The 16,536-nt window shown below is 39.7% G+C and overlaps 1 protein-coding gene across 1 annotated transcript in view; it reads right to left on the bottom strand.

Annotated features, from left to right (window-relative positions):
- Window positions 1-16,536, bottom strand: part of FAF2 (Fas associated factor family member 2) — a 59,531-nt gene that overhangs the window by 4,461 nt on the left and 38,534 nt on the right. Inside the window, exons 3-10 of the mRNA XM_030846905.3 lie at window positions 13,702-13,836; window positions 11,971-12,047; window positions 9,481-9,619; window positions 7,777-7,862; window positions 7,585-7,676; window positions 5,800-5,977; window positions 4,658-4,829; window positions 3,882-4,025 (exon numbers count right to left, since the gene is read on the bottom strand). Of these exons, the coding sequence (XP_030702765.1) occupies window positions 3,882-4,025; window positions 4,658-4,829; window positions 5,800-5,977; window positions 7,585-7,676; window positions 7,777-7,862; window positions 9,481-9,619; window positions 11,971-12,047; window positions 13,702-13,836 (1,023 nt within the window). The remainder of the gene's footprint in view (window positions 1-3,881; window positions 4,026-4,657; window positions 4,830-5,799; window positions 5,978-7,584; window positions 7,677-7,776; window positions 7,863-9,480; window positions 9,620-11,970; window positions 12,048-13,701; window positions 13,837-16,536) is intronic.

The raw sequence follows: 16,536 nt of genomic DNA, 5'->3' as shown, positions 1-16,536 counted from the left end.
CGGGACTGGGACATGAACCCTTGTCCCCTGCATTGGCAGGCGGATTCTTAACCACTGCGACACCAGGGAAGCCCTGATGTTTACTCTTGATTAGATTCCAGTTATGCATCTTTGACAGGAGTATTACAGAAATGATGCTGTGCTCTACTCAATGCATCCTATTCAGGTGGAGTACAATTTCATTTTGCTCCATTACCTATGATGTCCACTGTGACCACTTGATTAAGATGGTGCCTGCCAGGCCTCTCCACTCTAAGTTAGTCTTTTCTCCTTTGTTATTAACGAGTATTTTGTGGGGGGGTACTCTGAGACTACGGAGACATTTGGCTCTTCAAACTTTCTTCAATTTATTTATTTATATTAATATAGAGCCATGCTTCCCTATTTTATTCAATAGGTTCTAATGTTCAAACTGTTTCAGATGGAGTCCGAGGAGCCCAATCAAGCAGGCCTCCACGTCTTTCTGACATGTCTCCATCATTTTTTGAATAATTCCTTGCTTTGTGGTACAAGGTGTTCCAGGCTAATCTTGTATTTTCCCTGTCCCAGTTCTGGAATCAGCCATTTCTCCAAGGAACCGTGATTCTTCTTAATGGACAATGCTATTTAAAAACCACGATCTAGGGAATTCCCTGGAGGTCCAGTGTTTAGGATTCCACGCTTCCACTGCAGGGAGCATGGGTTCGATCCCTGGTCGGGGAACTAAGACCTTGCATGCTGTGTGGTGCGGCCAAAAACGAAAAAACAGAAAATAAATAAATAACAACAACGACCTAGGTGCTAGGTATGTTCATTGCTATTGGGGTGCTGATGTTCCCAAGCACTCTCTGTGGAGAAAGCCAGACAATGTGTACATACATATATGCATCTATATCTCTATTTCCCCCTGTATACTGAGAGCCATGAGTTGATTCCCCTCTCCTCATGTATACCCTCCTTACCTGGTTCTGGATTTAACACCCACCCCATCTCCAGGCCACTTGGGCTCTGACTTCTCTGCACTGGGTGCTCTCACATATGCACACCTCCTTCACTTGATCGAGATCTGACACCTTCCACGTAGACCTCTCTTCTGTGAGAAAGCCCTCTTCACCCTGGTCTGGCTCTGGCAAGGTACAGGTAAATTCTTATTTTCCCCTGTCTCTTAACGCCACACATTAAGAACAGGCACCCTGGATCTGATCTATGGTCCTCTTTATCTCAAATTCTGTTTTTAACAAGACTCTAAGGGATGTGCAGTGAAGGGCACTGCTAACCTCTTTCAGGTCCATCCCAAAGATCAGGAGCACCCCATTCAAGTTACCCTTACTTTTTTGAGGGTATCTATTTCTATTTCCTTTTTGTTCCACCTCTCATAAGTTTATTTCCCTCTGCCTGAAGAGGCTATTGCTACAAATCCATTTAAGGAGTAAATTCATTTTCCTTTCACCTAATCCATTCATGATTTTACAAAATTCTCATATTTTGGTCCATCAACCTTAATCACTTTCAGCTCCTTTCTCTGTCTTTGCAATTTCCATTAACATTCATTCTCCTTTTCTTTTCTTGAGATGCATCAGTTAGACTTGCACCAAGTATTCTTGGTATGAACCCAACAGGGTTTTACAAAAGGGCAAAATATCTTGCTTCCTTTTCAGTCACTGCTTGACAATACTCAACACTGATACAACACTGACATTTTCTGTTTATCACTGGCAATGCACCAATACCATCAGGAAACAGATGAAATCACCTCTACAGGTCCCTTTTGGTTCATAATGGATAGAAAAATGATTTCTGGGCTGAGTATAATTTGGTTTCTCTCTTACATGCATTCATTCAGGAGAAAGTCAGCTGCCACTTTTCTGCTCACTCTTGAAGGCTAGAGATTTTTCTACAGTTTACCCTTTTTTATCCTAGCTTTTAACACCCGTCAAGAGCTGAGCATCATAAACAAACTGAGCATTTTGCTGAACATTCACTCATTGAGAGTATTTATAAATGGTAGAGCTCACAGAAGATCACACAAACTCCGCAGGAGCACTAAAAAACTGTAACTCACTATTCAGTTACATGTTATTAACTCTATAAATGTTAAATGAAAGGCCAGCACTGCCAATACACCTCTCCTCTTACACTTCTTTCTTTCCCATCTGATCCTTGTCCCCATTTACGAATTATTTCTCTCCATCTGAAGTTTTTTTCTTCTTTAAAAAATAACTTGTAGTGTAAACATATTTAAAAAGCCTACAAGGATTAAATATTTAATAAATGGGTTGGTTCCCCTTTGGCTAAAAGTCTATTCTATTCCACAATTCTAACAGATTTTCCTCCAAAACTCTCAAGAGAGGAAATTTTGGTTAGGCTTTTCATATACAAAATGATAATTAGAGTTTGGGGAGTAAAAGCTCCGTAAGCGCTTGGGCATACTACAGAGAAACTGTCAGTGAACATGGCTGCAAGCTAATACCCACACAGAAAACAGTAGTTAGGAAACACATCAAGGAAGGGGAATGAACATTTAGAAACCATCTACTACATGCTAGGTCCTGTGTGAGGCTCATTCATGTTATTCCCAACTAAAACATCCAAAGTTAGAGATGTGAGCACCTTCTCCCATATAAATCAATGTATAAATGAGAGATAAACAAATAAAACGAGGAAGCTATTGCTTCTCTCTCACTAGGATGCCTCACAACGTTTTACTCTGAATTAGCTCTTTGAATCGTCTTACATTCCTTACTGGCCAGTAAGCTCCATGAATTCCAGAACCACGCTTTACTCACCTGCATAACCCCTAGGGTGCCTAGCACAGTGCCTGACATACCTTCAGTTTAATGTTATCAGAGGACAGGTTATATTTCCATTTTACATGCAGGATATATCTGAGGCCCTATAAGAGACTCTGTAACTTGTCCAATGTTTTCCAGTTAAACAGGAGAAGTAATGAATGTGCTACCCAGCCTCACCTGACTACAAAGCATCCACATTTCTATTATGCAGTTTATTCTTGATTATTTCAAATGATCAGGGAAATGGCAGCATCTATTATAGTTGTAAACTTGGAAAGGCAACTTACCAACGCTCAATATAAACAGGAACTTCCTTCTGATAATAAACACCAAAAACAATAGCGTTTGAATGCTTACTATGAGCCAGGCACAATGTTGAGCACTTTACATATGAACTTAATCCTAACAATCCTATTAGAGAGTGACTATTATACCCATTTTAAAGATAAAGAAACTGAGGCTTACAGATTAAGTAAACTGACCAAGGAAACACACCTATTAACACTGGAACAATGAGAATTTGATCTTCATTCTGTGAGACTCTGAGAGTCTCTGCTTGTAACTACATCCCTATGGAATGACAAACACTATTTACCTATGGACACCAGATACCCAAGGTAGCCCTACTAAGTGGGGCTTCTAATGGGCTGAGTAGAAAGAAAGGGTGACAACTGCATGCAAGCTGTGCATGCACTTATATTCAGTTGTGTAATTCCAGTCCTTCCAGGGCAGCGGGGATAGAGCTTTTTCTACACAGCAAGGGGTTCTGGTGGGATTCTAAAGCCAATGCGAGTCGAGCAGCTTGGAAGAGCCTCCCACCTCCAACATACAAGTCTTTTGTGGGACTTCTTGGTAAGCTATCTTTTCTTCTTAGCAGAGCTCAAACATGATAAAATGAAACCTTAATAACTGCTTTGAGTTGGCAGCTAGACCTGAAGGAACCTACAATAATTCAGTGCACTCTTCTCTCTGCCCCACCTCCTTCCTCCCCTGTTCATCAGAGCAGCAGATACAGCAATAACACTCTTGAGAGTCTTTAAAAGTTTCCATATCTACAGCCCACACAGCCCAGACTTTACATACACTTCACACAACTTAGGCAGTCCTTACTGTTAGAGACTGTGAAAAGTGGAATCGTCTTTCTACTCGAGAATCATTGGGTAATTTGAAAATGATTTTGACACTTTCAGGGTCATCAGGGGAAGGCTCCGGGGGCAGGCACTCCAACTTCCTTTCCTTCTCCTCTTGTAAATTCTGTAGAGACACAAAGCAAAGGTGAGGCTATGGCTCCAATCAGGGAACAAGGAAACAAGAAACACAATCACAACATGTAGGTTTACTAGGCAGTCAGATGAAAAATTAATGACCAGTATCAGAAGAAAACTTCTTGGCAAGGGTCAGAAACACCCTAATTCAAATTATATTTATTTGATTACACACTATTGCATCACATGTATTATTTATTGACTATGTTAAGGTATGTAACTGTTAGAAAAAAGGGAATGACTAAAAGACCCTGGCTATAATCAAGCGGCAATATGCAATGAAACAAGATGATGAATAAAATGTCAGATGAGCTAAACACTGGTACTAAGAATGAATGCTTAAAATCTACTGCTGTGAATTAGCATATTGAACTGCTTATTATCTATTTATACTTACTTTTCATGGAACAGAGCTTTTCTGCCTAACTTTTACTTACTCTTGTATTTGTTTTAATAAACTTTTTAAACAATTAAAAAATACTTTTTGTGAAAATGTAGTAAATATTAAAATGGCATGGAGAATTTAAATCACTCACAATCCTATCATCTAGTTTTTTCTCTCACACTTGAGAAAACACCAGTTTGAGAGTCACCAGAAGTAAATAAAGACAGGCTCCTTACCCGCCGCCGTCTCTCCTCTGCCAACTTCTGCTGCTGCACCTCTTCCTCCTTCCGCCGCTTCCGCTCCCGCTCCTCCCGCTTCTTTCTCTCTTTCTCCTGGTCAGCCCGGAGAGAGGCCAGGTAGGCCTCATCCTGTTGTTGTCTCAGCACCTGGGTCTGGTTTCGTTCTTCCCTGTGGACAGATCAAAAGCATAGAGGGAAAAAATAAATCTCACAAAGCTCTGTGTTTTCTTATATTGAAATTTTTTAGGGGGTTAAAAAGGTTGACAATCTTGGCAGATGACAGTTAATACTACCATAAGGGATTCAGATTCTCATGCAGAATCTGAATGAGCCATCTCTTTTCTTACTTTAATTTGGCAGAAAAAGAAATGGCAAGCTTTTCCCTCTCTTTTTAACTTTCCATGTAAAACTATCCTTTCCCCCCAATTCTAACAGAAGTAACACAATATTATTGCCATAAAATGATCAGTGGGATCATATTTTATAGGTAAATACCTTTCTGGGTTACAACATTTTTGTGTATGTTGCTTTCATAAAACCAAAAAACCACATACACACATTTTAGAAGATGTGAAAAATAAAGAAACATCTTATTCAGAGTTCTACTAATTAAAGAGAAAACACTGTAACATTTTGGGATATTTCTTTTTCTCTCCAAAAAATTGTGTATGTACGTAGGAGTGTGTGTGTCTGTGTCTATAAAATTAAAAGAAAATACCCCAGAATGTTAAAAGTGGTGGTAGGATTATGAGTGATTTAAAATTTCTTCTGTGCTTTTCTATGTTTCCTGAATTTTCTACATTAATTAATGTACATTACTTATGTGATGGGGGAGGGGTTATAACCAAGTTATAAGCATTCCTCATTTTTTACATATAAGTTCTTTATATCATGCTCAGCTATTTTAAATGACACAATTTACATTCCTGAGCATAGAGTCCTGTCTTTATTTTGAATCACATCTCCAAGAAAAGATGATCTGATGGAGTTATTTAGGTAAAAATATATAAATATTTTAACACTAAATGGACAAGGCTTTTAAAGTTGCCTAACAGAGAAGAAGTCAGGATTTGTGGAGCCCCAGGTAAGGCACCCAAGTCTACAGCTCGTCTCAGTCCCAGAGAGGAACTCCCCTGTACCTCTCTAGGCGTTCTGACACCAGGTAAGTCTGGTTTGCATCCATGATAAATGTCAGCTGGTTAATGAGGTCATCAGGCTGAATGAGGCCTTCTAGCCGTCCTACCACAGTCATTCTCCGATCCTTCAACATAATCATGGCCAGGAATGGATAGGTGTTTTCTCTTAAAGCCTGTGAGACTGACAGAAAGAAGACCCAAAAGATCAAGGGCAGGACTTAGGGATAAAACAGATTAATTCTTAGACTTTACACAACAAGCAAGAGAGAACTGCTTTGGTCTCAGTTGGGAAAGAAGGGAGGTGTCATTTATTCCCTGCCTACCTTTTTCCCTCCTAGTTTCTCAATCTTTTTGCTGTTGTTGTTATATACTTGTGTCCCTATTCCCAGGTAATTTGATTAGAGTAGGACAGGCTTTTCTGGTGGGGTGTGGTTGTCATGATGATGCTAGGGCAGGCTGCAGAGTTCAAGAACAATGTCTATTTGATGGAGGGAAAAGGCTCTACAAAGACTCTGGCTACTGCTCAGCATAATTTCCCCCTGTGTCGAAGGGGACAAGGCTGCAAGTCTCAAGTTTATGTTACTGGTGAGGATCTCCACCATCATCTTCCTTGTCTTTTGTTCCTCTCATCCAATCCCTTCCTTATCCCCTTTTCCTATGTCCCACCTGCCCCCACCCACTAAAAAAGGGCTAGCTTTTCTGTTCTGAAGGAGTTTAGAAAGTTGGTCTTCCAAATAACCAAGATTTTACAATTACAGAGCTTTACCTGTTTTACCTTATGATTTGAAAGAAGAGATTTTAAGCTTCTGTTAAAAATATTCTTAGTCTCCTTCTATCTATCACTCCTCACACCCAAAGCCGTAAGAGAATGGCAAAACATATACTGCAGGAACTTATCAGATGTTTAAAAACCAATTAGGAATAACAATTCGGATTCCAGGATGTAGACTAAACATCTGCTGCATCTTTGGTTCTCAGGATTTAGCACAGCACCTGGTATGCTAGTATATATTCAAAAGTTGCTGAATAGAAGTAGCTGCAAAGTAACTACATTTTCCTTCACTAGATGCCTTTATATCTTATACTGACTTCTAAAGATATTTACCTCCAGTTAAGAGTTAGTTATAGTCAGCAAAGATTTGAGCTTTCTGAATCCCTATCAGCACTCAGGGTACTCAAACTCATTGTGCAGGAAGCTCTGTTAAAATTGCTGATGACAAGAATAAACTCTTCAGTAAAAAGCTCATTAAGATTAAAGGCAAGCTGCTGGCCAGGACTGGGTTTTTTTTTTTTGCAGTACGCGGGCCTCTCACTGTTGTGGCCTCTCCCGTTACGGAACACAGGCTCCGGACGCGCAAGCTCAGCGGCCATGGCTCACGGGCCCAGCCGCTCTGCGGCATGTGGGATCTTCCCGGACTGGGGCACGAACCCGTGTCCCCTGCATCGGCAGGCGGACTCTCAACCACTGCGTCACCAGGGAAGCCCCAGGACTGGGTATTTTTAAAAATAAAACAGGCTCTGGCAATGGTTAACTGTAATGAATGGGCTAGAGCCTGACAGACCTGAGCTTGCTCCAAAACTTGCTAACTGTATGATCCTGGGCCAGTGGCTTAAACTCTCTGAGCTTGTTTCCTAAACCATAAAGTGGAGGTAATACAACCCCCATCTCTCAGGACTGCTGAGAGGATCGGTCAGCCACAGAATACTCATGCAATAAATGGCATGTCCTTCCAGATTATTCCAAAGATATCTCAACAATCTCAATGAGGCAAAAGAAACACGACTTACCCCTGTATCCCTCAGGTTTGTTTGTGGAGCATGCCCAGAAGAGCATCCTAGTGTTTATTAGTGAAATAACTTCAGGAGCACAGAGTGTGGTGCTGTGAAGAGGGATGAAGAGGACATGAGAAGAACTTGCTTACTACAAATTATCAGTAGATAAGATCAGAAAAGAGGGAAAAAAAAAATCAATCCACTTACCGACAGAACTCATCAGAGTCCTGGTGATCATCTCCATGAAGATAAACCAAAAGAAAGCGAAGCTCCCGTTTGGCATCATTAAGTGCCTGTGAGAAACAAAAGATCACAAATTATGATGATGACTGTGCCTCAAACTTTTAGTTAGGCTAAGGGTCCTAATGGATACAGCTACGTATTTAGGAACAAAAGAAGAAATGAGGGGAAAAGGTGAGCAAGAAAACCAGAAAATTCCTGGGTTCCTACCTTCATAACCCTGGCATTTCTCTCCCTACAAAAAGTCCATGCTAACAAGCTTCAATGAAAAAGTTTTTAGTGTTGTTAGGATTTAAATTCTATCAGGCACATAAGAGTAGGCAGGCTGACAAAAAAAGGCCCCCTCCCCACCCAATCACAGAAAAGTCATCTGTTCCCACAATCTAAAGGAAGATGTAAACAGGAAAATCTGACCTGAAAAGGGAGATGAGAGTTTTGCCACTTTACAGCTACAACATAAAAAATACTGCGAAGATGAGCCTGATCCAAGGCCACATACCAAGCAGGGATGAGGGACTGAGGGACCCAAGGGCATTTTAAAGAGCATGGGGTTTAAAAGATCTTCAAAGACAAGGCTAGTGTCCCAGATTTCTGTGTATGCTTTTGCATTTGCAGAATCCCAGTACATTACAATTTAATTAAGATTTCCTGAATGACCATTGGTGGTCTACCTTCAGGATTACAGCAAAGAGGGTGTATGAGAGGTGCCCATCTCATTCATGTCTGTGTCTCTAGCACTGAGCACAATGCATGGCATATAGTACGTGCTTAATGCTCATTGAGTGGGGTGGGAGCAGCCAGTGGGAAAAAGCAGATGTGGGAGAATCACAGAAGGAAGCAAGAGTAAGCATTTTTCTCTTTCTCCAGATAGATCCAGGAATCCTGGAGGCTGCAGAACCACCCTCAGGCATAAGGTGTTACTTCTACATTTTTCTCTGGTAAACTAGAGATATGCCCAACACCCATAGAACTCCTAATTTTTGCTCCCTGAGAGGTAACAACAGTCGAATGTCTGCGTGGCTTGGGTTGAATGAGATGTGTTGCTTTGAGTCTATGGTCTATCCCCTTATTCAATTCTGCGAGGGATACAAGACTTAGGTTTTGCCTATAAGGAGGAGCTTGCAGTCTGATACAGGAGATAAGACATCAACACAAACAACTATAAAATAAGGAAGAATGTGAAATTGCTATAACGTTTAAAAAAAAAGAAAACCACTATGAAAGTACAAAAGGAAAGACTACTATTTTAGATTGCAAGTAGGCAGGGTAGGGCGCAACAATTAGGAAAGGGTACAAGAGGGGAGTGACATGAGCTGGTGAAGGATGGGCAAGGTTCCAATTAGCAAAAATGTGAGGAAGGCATTCTAGATAGAGGAAACAGTAAATCAAAAGCAAAGGCACAGAGGTGGGAAAGTACAGAGTATGTTAAGGGAATGGTCAGCTGGAACCTAGGGTATAGGGAAACAAGTTATGCAGGAAAGACCTCAAAAGGAGGTTGGGATTAGATCAAGGAGGGCCCAGCTAAAGGGCTTGGTCTCTTTTTGTGTAAGCAATAAAAAGCTATTTAAAGTTTCTGAATCAAAGAATGACATGATCAGTGCTAAGCTATGCTTTCCTTTGAGGATAGAATCGTATCAATAAATTGGCATCTATATGGTTTGTGGCACTGACCTGGCTGTACGTTCCCTGGTAGAAGACAGGGTGTGCCCTCCCATATTTCTCTTCAAAAGAGTGCATAAATGAAACAATGTCCCCAACGGGGTCAGTGACCCGGCTGCGAGGGTCAGGCCGTATAAAACGAAGAGCAAACCTGGGGAGGAAGGAATAAATATCACATGAATCGGCTTACTGTAGTGCATATGGAGTGGGCCAGTTTGTAAAGATTCCTATAGCAGAGCCATGGGCATGGCAGCAAAGGGAGGTGAACGGTCTGTGAGTGGACCATCAAACCTGAGAGTACAGGCTAGCTCAAAAGCCACAAAGCAGCAAGTGTTACACCACTGTCTGCTTAAGAAGAATGCAAATTACTAGAATTATAAATTCCAACACTGGCCTAAACAAATCTTGAGTGCTTTTTGCAGAAAAATTTAGGGCTATAAGAATTGGGAAAGGAAGACGCAATATCCAAAAAGATCACAGGTCAGGCTGTGTCCCCAGACTCTCCATAACGGCACTGTCTAAAACAGCAGCCACGAGCCACATGTGGCTATCTAAATTACCAAGAAAATTAATTTAATTAAATACAATTTTAAAAATTCACCTCCTCACTCACACCAGCCACATTTCAAGTGCTCAACAGCCACATGTGGCTAGTGGCTTCCACACTAGACACTGCAGATATAGAACATTTCCATCATCACAGAAAGTTCTATTAGTGCTATTCTAGAACAGAGCTGTATCTCTTTCTGGTTCTTCTACTTGCCTCTCCCTTTCCTTTCTGTTCTCCTGGGATTTTGAATTATGAGTCCACATTCCCAAACTATTCAAATTATGGACAAGAACTTCAAATCCAAACTTGCAGTCATGACTGACTTGCTCTTCAACGGGGCAAGTAAATTCTGCTCAGTGATTTATGGTTGATAGCATCCATGGAGGAAGTTATAAAATGGATCTAGACAACACTGGCAGAGTTGGAGACCTGGCAGTTACTGTAAGGTTAAAGACGGTACCACACATCTGTTTCTAAAGAGCCCATCTTATCACATTTGTATAGTACCAGTTATTTATCCTCTGGGTTTCCATAAAAGGCAAAGGAGCAGGGGCTTGATAAGTCAATGTGCTATGTAACATTAAATAAGTTACTTGGATGATACAGTTGGATTAAAATTAGTAACACATGCCATGCATATTTTTTCCCAAAGAAAGCAAACAATATTCATATACTTAAAGAAATATCAGCATAGAAAAGCTGACTAAACTACGATACCTTCCTTACCAAATATCGAGCCAATTCCTTATCCCCTTAACAAATTCCCCATATAAACATGATTTCACTTGGAATTTCTCCTGAGTAATCAAATCAAACTCATTGACACAAACATTCCAGAGCAAATTAAAAACAAAAGTAAGAAGCTGTGTATGTGAGGGAGTGATTAGAAATCCTTAAGAAGATTAATGTTTTGATAACTTTCTCTGAAGTCAAGTATTTTAGGATTATCTTATTACTCTTTAAGTTTTCAAATTTTGATGAATGGATAAAGGTTTTAATTTTTTTATTTCTCATTACAATATATTCCAATGGCCAACACAATTTAGGACAATCAGCTTTTTAAAAAAAATAGAGATATCAACTAAGACTTCATTATGATTTTAAAGGTTTTTACATGCCCATTCTTAGGTATTGTCTGATCCTCTGCAGCTGCTGGGTCCTTACCTTCAGGCTCTGCTCCCTAGAGCAAGGCAAAGATTAGCCCATATTTAGAGGAAGGTATAGAATGCCCTGTATGCAAGGTTCCATCTGTTGGCATGGATGCCCATAAAACATTTTAGTTCTCCATGAAGTCTAGGTGTGGGTTCATCTACTACTGAGTTCCAGACCAGACACCCCAAGTCTGATGTGCCAGAAACTTGGGCCCCTTGACATTTTCCAGCCTTTCTGTAGCTTCCTGTGCTGAGCTCTCCAAATGGTACATGAAGGAATTAAGAAGAAAGGTGAAAGTGTGAAGCAAGGGGGAACACATATGGAAGGGTTCCAGTGCCAGCAACCTATGGGTTGCCAGGACAGAGGAAAATGTACAGAAGGTGTGTCTAGAATGGTGAAATTGTTATAGGAGGAATCTAGAAGAAAGTAGGTCATCTCAGAGCAAAAGAATTTGTTGGAATTATGAGTTGTAAAATGATTTAGGGTAAAAGTTACAAGGAGTGTGAAGCTAGTAAAGATAACAGAGGTTGGAAAGGAAAGGGTGTGAAGATTAACTAGGGAATGTAGGGGGACAAACATGTGGGATAGGGAGGCAGACTTATTTGTGAAAGTGATAACATCTGTTGTTATGTCTGAAAAACCGAAAATATTTTCATGCTATATGAATACTTCAGGAAAAGTATTCAATCTGATGACAAACTGGCAGCCAAAATTGATAGAGCATAAACCTTATTCTGGTCTATGTTTCAGCTCCAACGTCTACCTTGTTACTACTAACACATACATACAAAGGTACATACCTAAATATATCAAGTATTGTATAATAGGTAAACCGGAATGGAAGCATTATCAAGTAATAACCCCATCCAAGCAGCCCCTGAAATTCCAAAAACAAAGTTAGATATCATTCTCTCAATCCCTAATACCTTAATTGCTAGTTAAGATTTACATTCTTTTTTGTCCTTTTCTTGTAATTTCTCCCTCTGCAAAACAAGGTTCCCTTTTCCTGGCCCACCTCATCCTTCTTAAAAACCAACTACCTTTGACCTCACTTCATCTAATACTATTATATTTTTCTTTTATACAATAATTTTTGTATTAAATTTGCTTGAACACTTATTCTGCAGCTACTTACATACATTAGCTGTCAAATTCAGTTGCAAGTTTTCCTCTCTAAATCATAAATATTCATTCTTTCCTTTTTAGACTTAATATATTAAAATGTGGTATATAGAAATAACAAGAAAGATAACCACTACTGCTACCTTGAACATTTGTATATAAATGACAAATAATTATATTAACCACAATTATAAATCTCCAAACAGCTGCTAATCTTGGTAATACTCTTAATTATTATTTTAACAGTGTTGATTACTGCTGCTCTTATTATTAATTAGCAAATATATAGGGCTCTATAGCTTACAAAACATTTCTTACACGGTATATTGTGTTAATCTGAGACCCTCTGTGTCCATAGCCAGGGAGCTCTAGAGCTCTGGAGCCCCATTAGTGGACATTAGGGTCCCAAACACATTCAAGCCCAAAACAACTGGAGAAACATTGGACACATACAGAACTACTCCTTTTTTTTTTAATTTAAAAAAGAAAAAAGTTTTCTTTTTCTTTTTTTTGGCCACACCACACGGCTTGCAGGATCTTAGTTCCTTGACCAGGGATTGAACCTGGGCCCTCAGCACTGAAAGTGGAGTCCTAACCACTGGACCGCCAGGGAATTCCCTAGAACTACTCCTTGAATCATATAATTGCTCTAGGAATCTGTGCTGTTCTACTTCAGAATACCCCAAAACATCTACTTAGAAACTATTTTTAAAACATTATCAAGTACTCCACAAAAAGGAGTGATGGAGTAAATTCTAAATCCAATTATAAGAGGTGAGTGTAACTCCAAGAAGAAGAAACTCCAAAAAGTTCTCTGGAGTGTTCACTATCAGTATACACACCTGACTTCCCTAATTTGACTGAATAATTTGAAGAGGGAAGAATGCCTCTTTATTCATCTCTAGATCCCCAACAGCAAAAAATCAAGGACCTTGGAACACTCTTAAGTGCTTGCTGAATTTAACTGAACCACCTCCTCACTGCTAGCCCTTCAAGACTAATTTCTCCCACAGAGATTACAAGTACTTCCCTAGAAGTAGCTTAAAATTAAGTAAAATAAAGCAACAAAGAATTCAGTAAACACTCTAACTTAAGAGTGGAAGATCTATTAAACACATAGCAAACATTTTTAGACATGTAAATACATGCAGATGAAGTGCTATAAACAAGGCACAGAAAACTCTTCAAATAACTGGCATGGAAACTGGAAAAAAAAGGATACTTTCATTGGTTCATTAAGGAATAAAGGAAAACTGATAAACCCAATAAACCTACCAAGGAGCTAGGTCAAGCTAACAGCTTTATATTCTGAATATTCCTTTTGTTCCTATCATACAGAGATCAACATAAGCAAGTGAAAGAACTTTTAAAATAAAAAAGGGAGAAATTCCAGCTATGAAATAACTTGCCCTTGGTTGTGGTCTTGAAACAACATAGCTGTAGATCCTGTGGTCGGCTGTATTAACTTGCAAGGGTCGGGATGGTGGTGGGTTGAAAACACTTGGTACACCCTCTTGCTCGTTCAATCTGTCCTGTACAGCAGCCTGAGAAGAAAAGAATAGCAAGAACTTCAGTGATGCTCAAATCAACCTAGAAGAGATGAGACAACCATTGCTGGTGTTTCGAAATAGGTCACCAGGGAGTATATAATCATGAACCTTTCTTTAACTTGCTATGGTGGGAGGCAATGTGTGGTGATGGCTCCAGAATTCATACACAGTAGAGGAGTACTAGGAACTTGTCTGGAAGCTCACTGCTTTTATTAAGATGGTATGTGTTATTTAGGGTGGCTGGGATACAAGGTGCTTCACTGTACAAGCGTAAGGAAAACCATCCACAGAGAACACAGCAAAGCAGACTGTGTCCCCAGAGCTGTGCAATGGAGCAATCCTGATGGTTGGTGTTTGATGGAAGGCTTGGCTTTGGAGCAGAGAAACTTAGGTCTGAATCCTAGCTCCAGCACTCAGAAGAATTGCTTGGATTCTGTGCCTCAGTTTTTCATGTGCAAAATGAAGAAACAATACTTCTCAGGGTTAATTTGAAAAATTAATGAGGTGACCATACACAAAGATTCTAATATAATTCCTGGCAGACAGACGATCTTCAGTAAAAAGTCTCATTCCTTTCCTAACTCTGCCCCTGAAAATGGATATTTGTCCCACTGTAGTAAAAAAATTTGGCCTTACACAAGAGGAGGTCTGATCTCTGCCTTCGACTTCTGGAGATAATCTATGTCACACCTGATAAGAGTATCTTTGCTATGGGAACCTAGGGTAGGGCTGACCACCCTAGAAAGACCAACCATTTAATTTAGGCTGGGGATTTTGGGTAATGCAGTATCAGTCAACCTAGAGACTGAGTTCAATTACATAGGCAACCAATCAAATCAATCATGCCTATGTAATGAAGCCCCAGTGAAAACTCTGGACACTGAAGCTGAGGTGAGCTTCCCTGGTTGGTAATACTTCATGCATATTGTCACACACTTGTGCCAGGAGTGTAACATGTCCTGATTCCATGAGAGAAGTAAGGAATCTTTGTGTTTGGAACTCAAGACTCTGCAATAAGTGTCTCTTTCATTAGCTGATTTTAATCTGTATCCTTTCCCTGTAATACACTGTAACCATGAGTTATAATACCTTTCGGTGAGCTCTTCTAGTGAATTATCAAACCTGAAGGTGGTTTTAGGAACACCTTGAACTTGCAGTTGCTGTCAGAAGTGAGGGTAGGGACTTCCCTGCTGGCATAGTAGTTAAGATTCCGCCTGCCAGTGCAGGGGACACAGGTTCAAGCCCTGGTCCGGGAAGATCCCACATGCCACGGAGTAACTAAGCCCGTGCGCCACAACTACTGAGCCTGCACTCTAGAGCCCGCGAGCCACAACTACTGAGCCCATGTGCCACAACTACTGAAGTCCGTGCACCTAGAGCCCATGCTCCGCAACTAGAGAAGCCACCGCAATGAGAAGCCTGCGCACCACAACAAAAGAGTAGCCCCCTCTCAACACAACTAGAGAAAGCCCACGGGCAGCAACGAAGACCCAACGCAGCCATAAATGAATGAATAAATAAAATTAATTAATTAATTTAAAAAAAAGTGAGGGTGGTCTTTTGGAGGACTTGTGTGCCCTCCAACCTTGACAGTTGGCTTTAAACTTTGCCATGTGGCTAACTTCATGTAGTCCTGTAGGTTTCATGTTTTCAAATATTAAGACACAATTCAATGGGGAAAGAATAGTCTTTCAACAAATGAGGCTGAGACAACTGGATATTCACATGCAAAATAATGAAGCTGACCCCCTAAATCACACTATATACAAAAACTAACTCAAAATACATCAAAGATTTAAATATAAGAGCTGAAATTATAAAACTCCAAAGAAAACACAGGTGAAAATCTTGTGACCTTGGATTAGGCAATGGTTTCTTAGATAAGACACTAAAAGCACAAGCAATAAGAGAAAAAAATAGATAACTGGACTTCATCACAACTGAAAACTTTTGTGCATCAAAGGACACTAACATAGAGTCAAAAGACAACCCCACAGAATGGGAGAAAATATTTACAAATCATATATCTGATAAGGGTCATCTAGTATCTACAGTATATATAAAGAACTTTTACAACTCATCATTGAAAAGACAAACAATCCAATTTAAAAATGGGCAAAGGATTTGAATAGACATCTCTCCAAAGGAGATAAACAAATGACCAAGAAGTATATAAAAAGATGTACTACATTATTAGCTATCAGAAAAATGCATATCAAAATCAAAAGATACTACTTCATAACCACTAGAATGACTGTAATATAATAAAAGACAGATGTTACAAGTTGTAGGTGAGGATGTGGAAAAATTGGAACCATCATATACCATTGCTGGGAGTGTAAAATAGTGTAGCCTCTTTGGAAGCAGTCTGGCAGTTCTTCAAAAGGTTAAACACAGTTATCATATGATTCAGCAATTCCACTCCTAGATATATACCCAAGAGAAATGAAAACATATGTCCACACAAAAACTTGTACACTAATATCCACTGCAACATTAATGACAAGAACTGAAAGGGGAAACAATCCAAATGTTTATCAACTGATGAATGGATAAAGATATTGTGGTAGATTCATACAAGAAATATTATTTGATAATAAAAAATAAAGTATTGATACACGTTGTGACATGGATAAATCTTGAAAACGTTATGCTAAGTGAAATAAGCCAGACACGAAAAGACAAATATTGTCT

This window comes from Globicephala melas, chromosome 3, assembly GCF_963455315.2.
Source record: "Globicephala melas chromosome 3, mGloMel1.2, whole genome shotgun sequence".
Lineage (NCBI taxonomy): Eukaryota > Metazoa > Chordata > Mammalia > Artiodactyla > Delphinidae > Globicephala > Globicephala melas.
The sequence above is the reverse complement of the archived record's forward strand: the minus strand, read 5'-3'. Positions and strand labels throughout refer to the sequence as shown.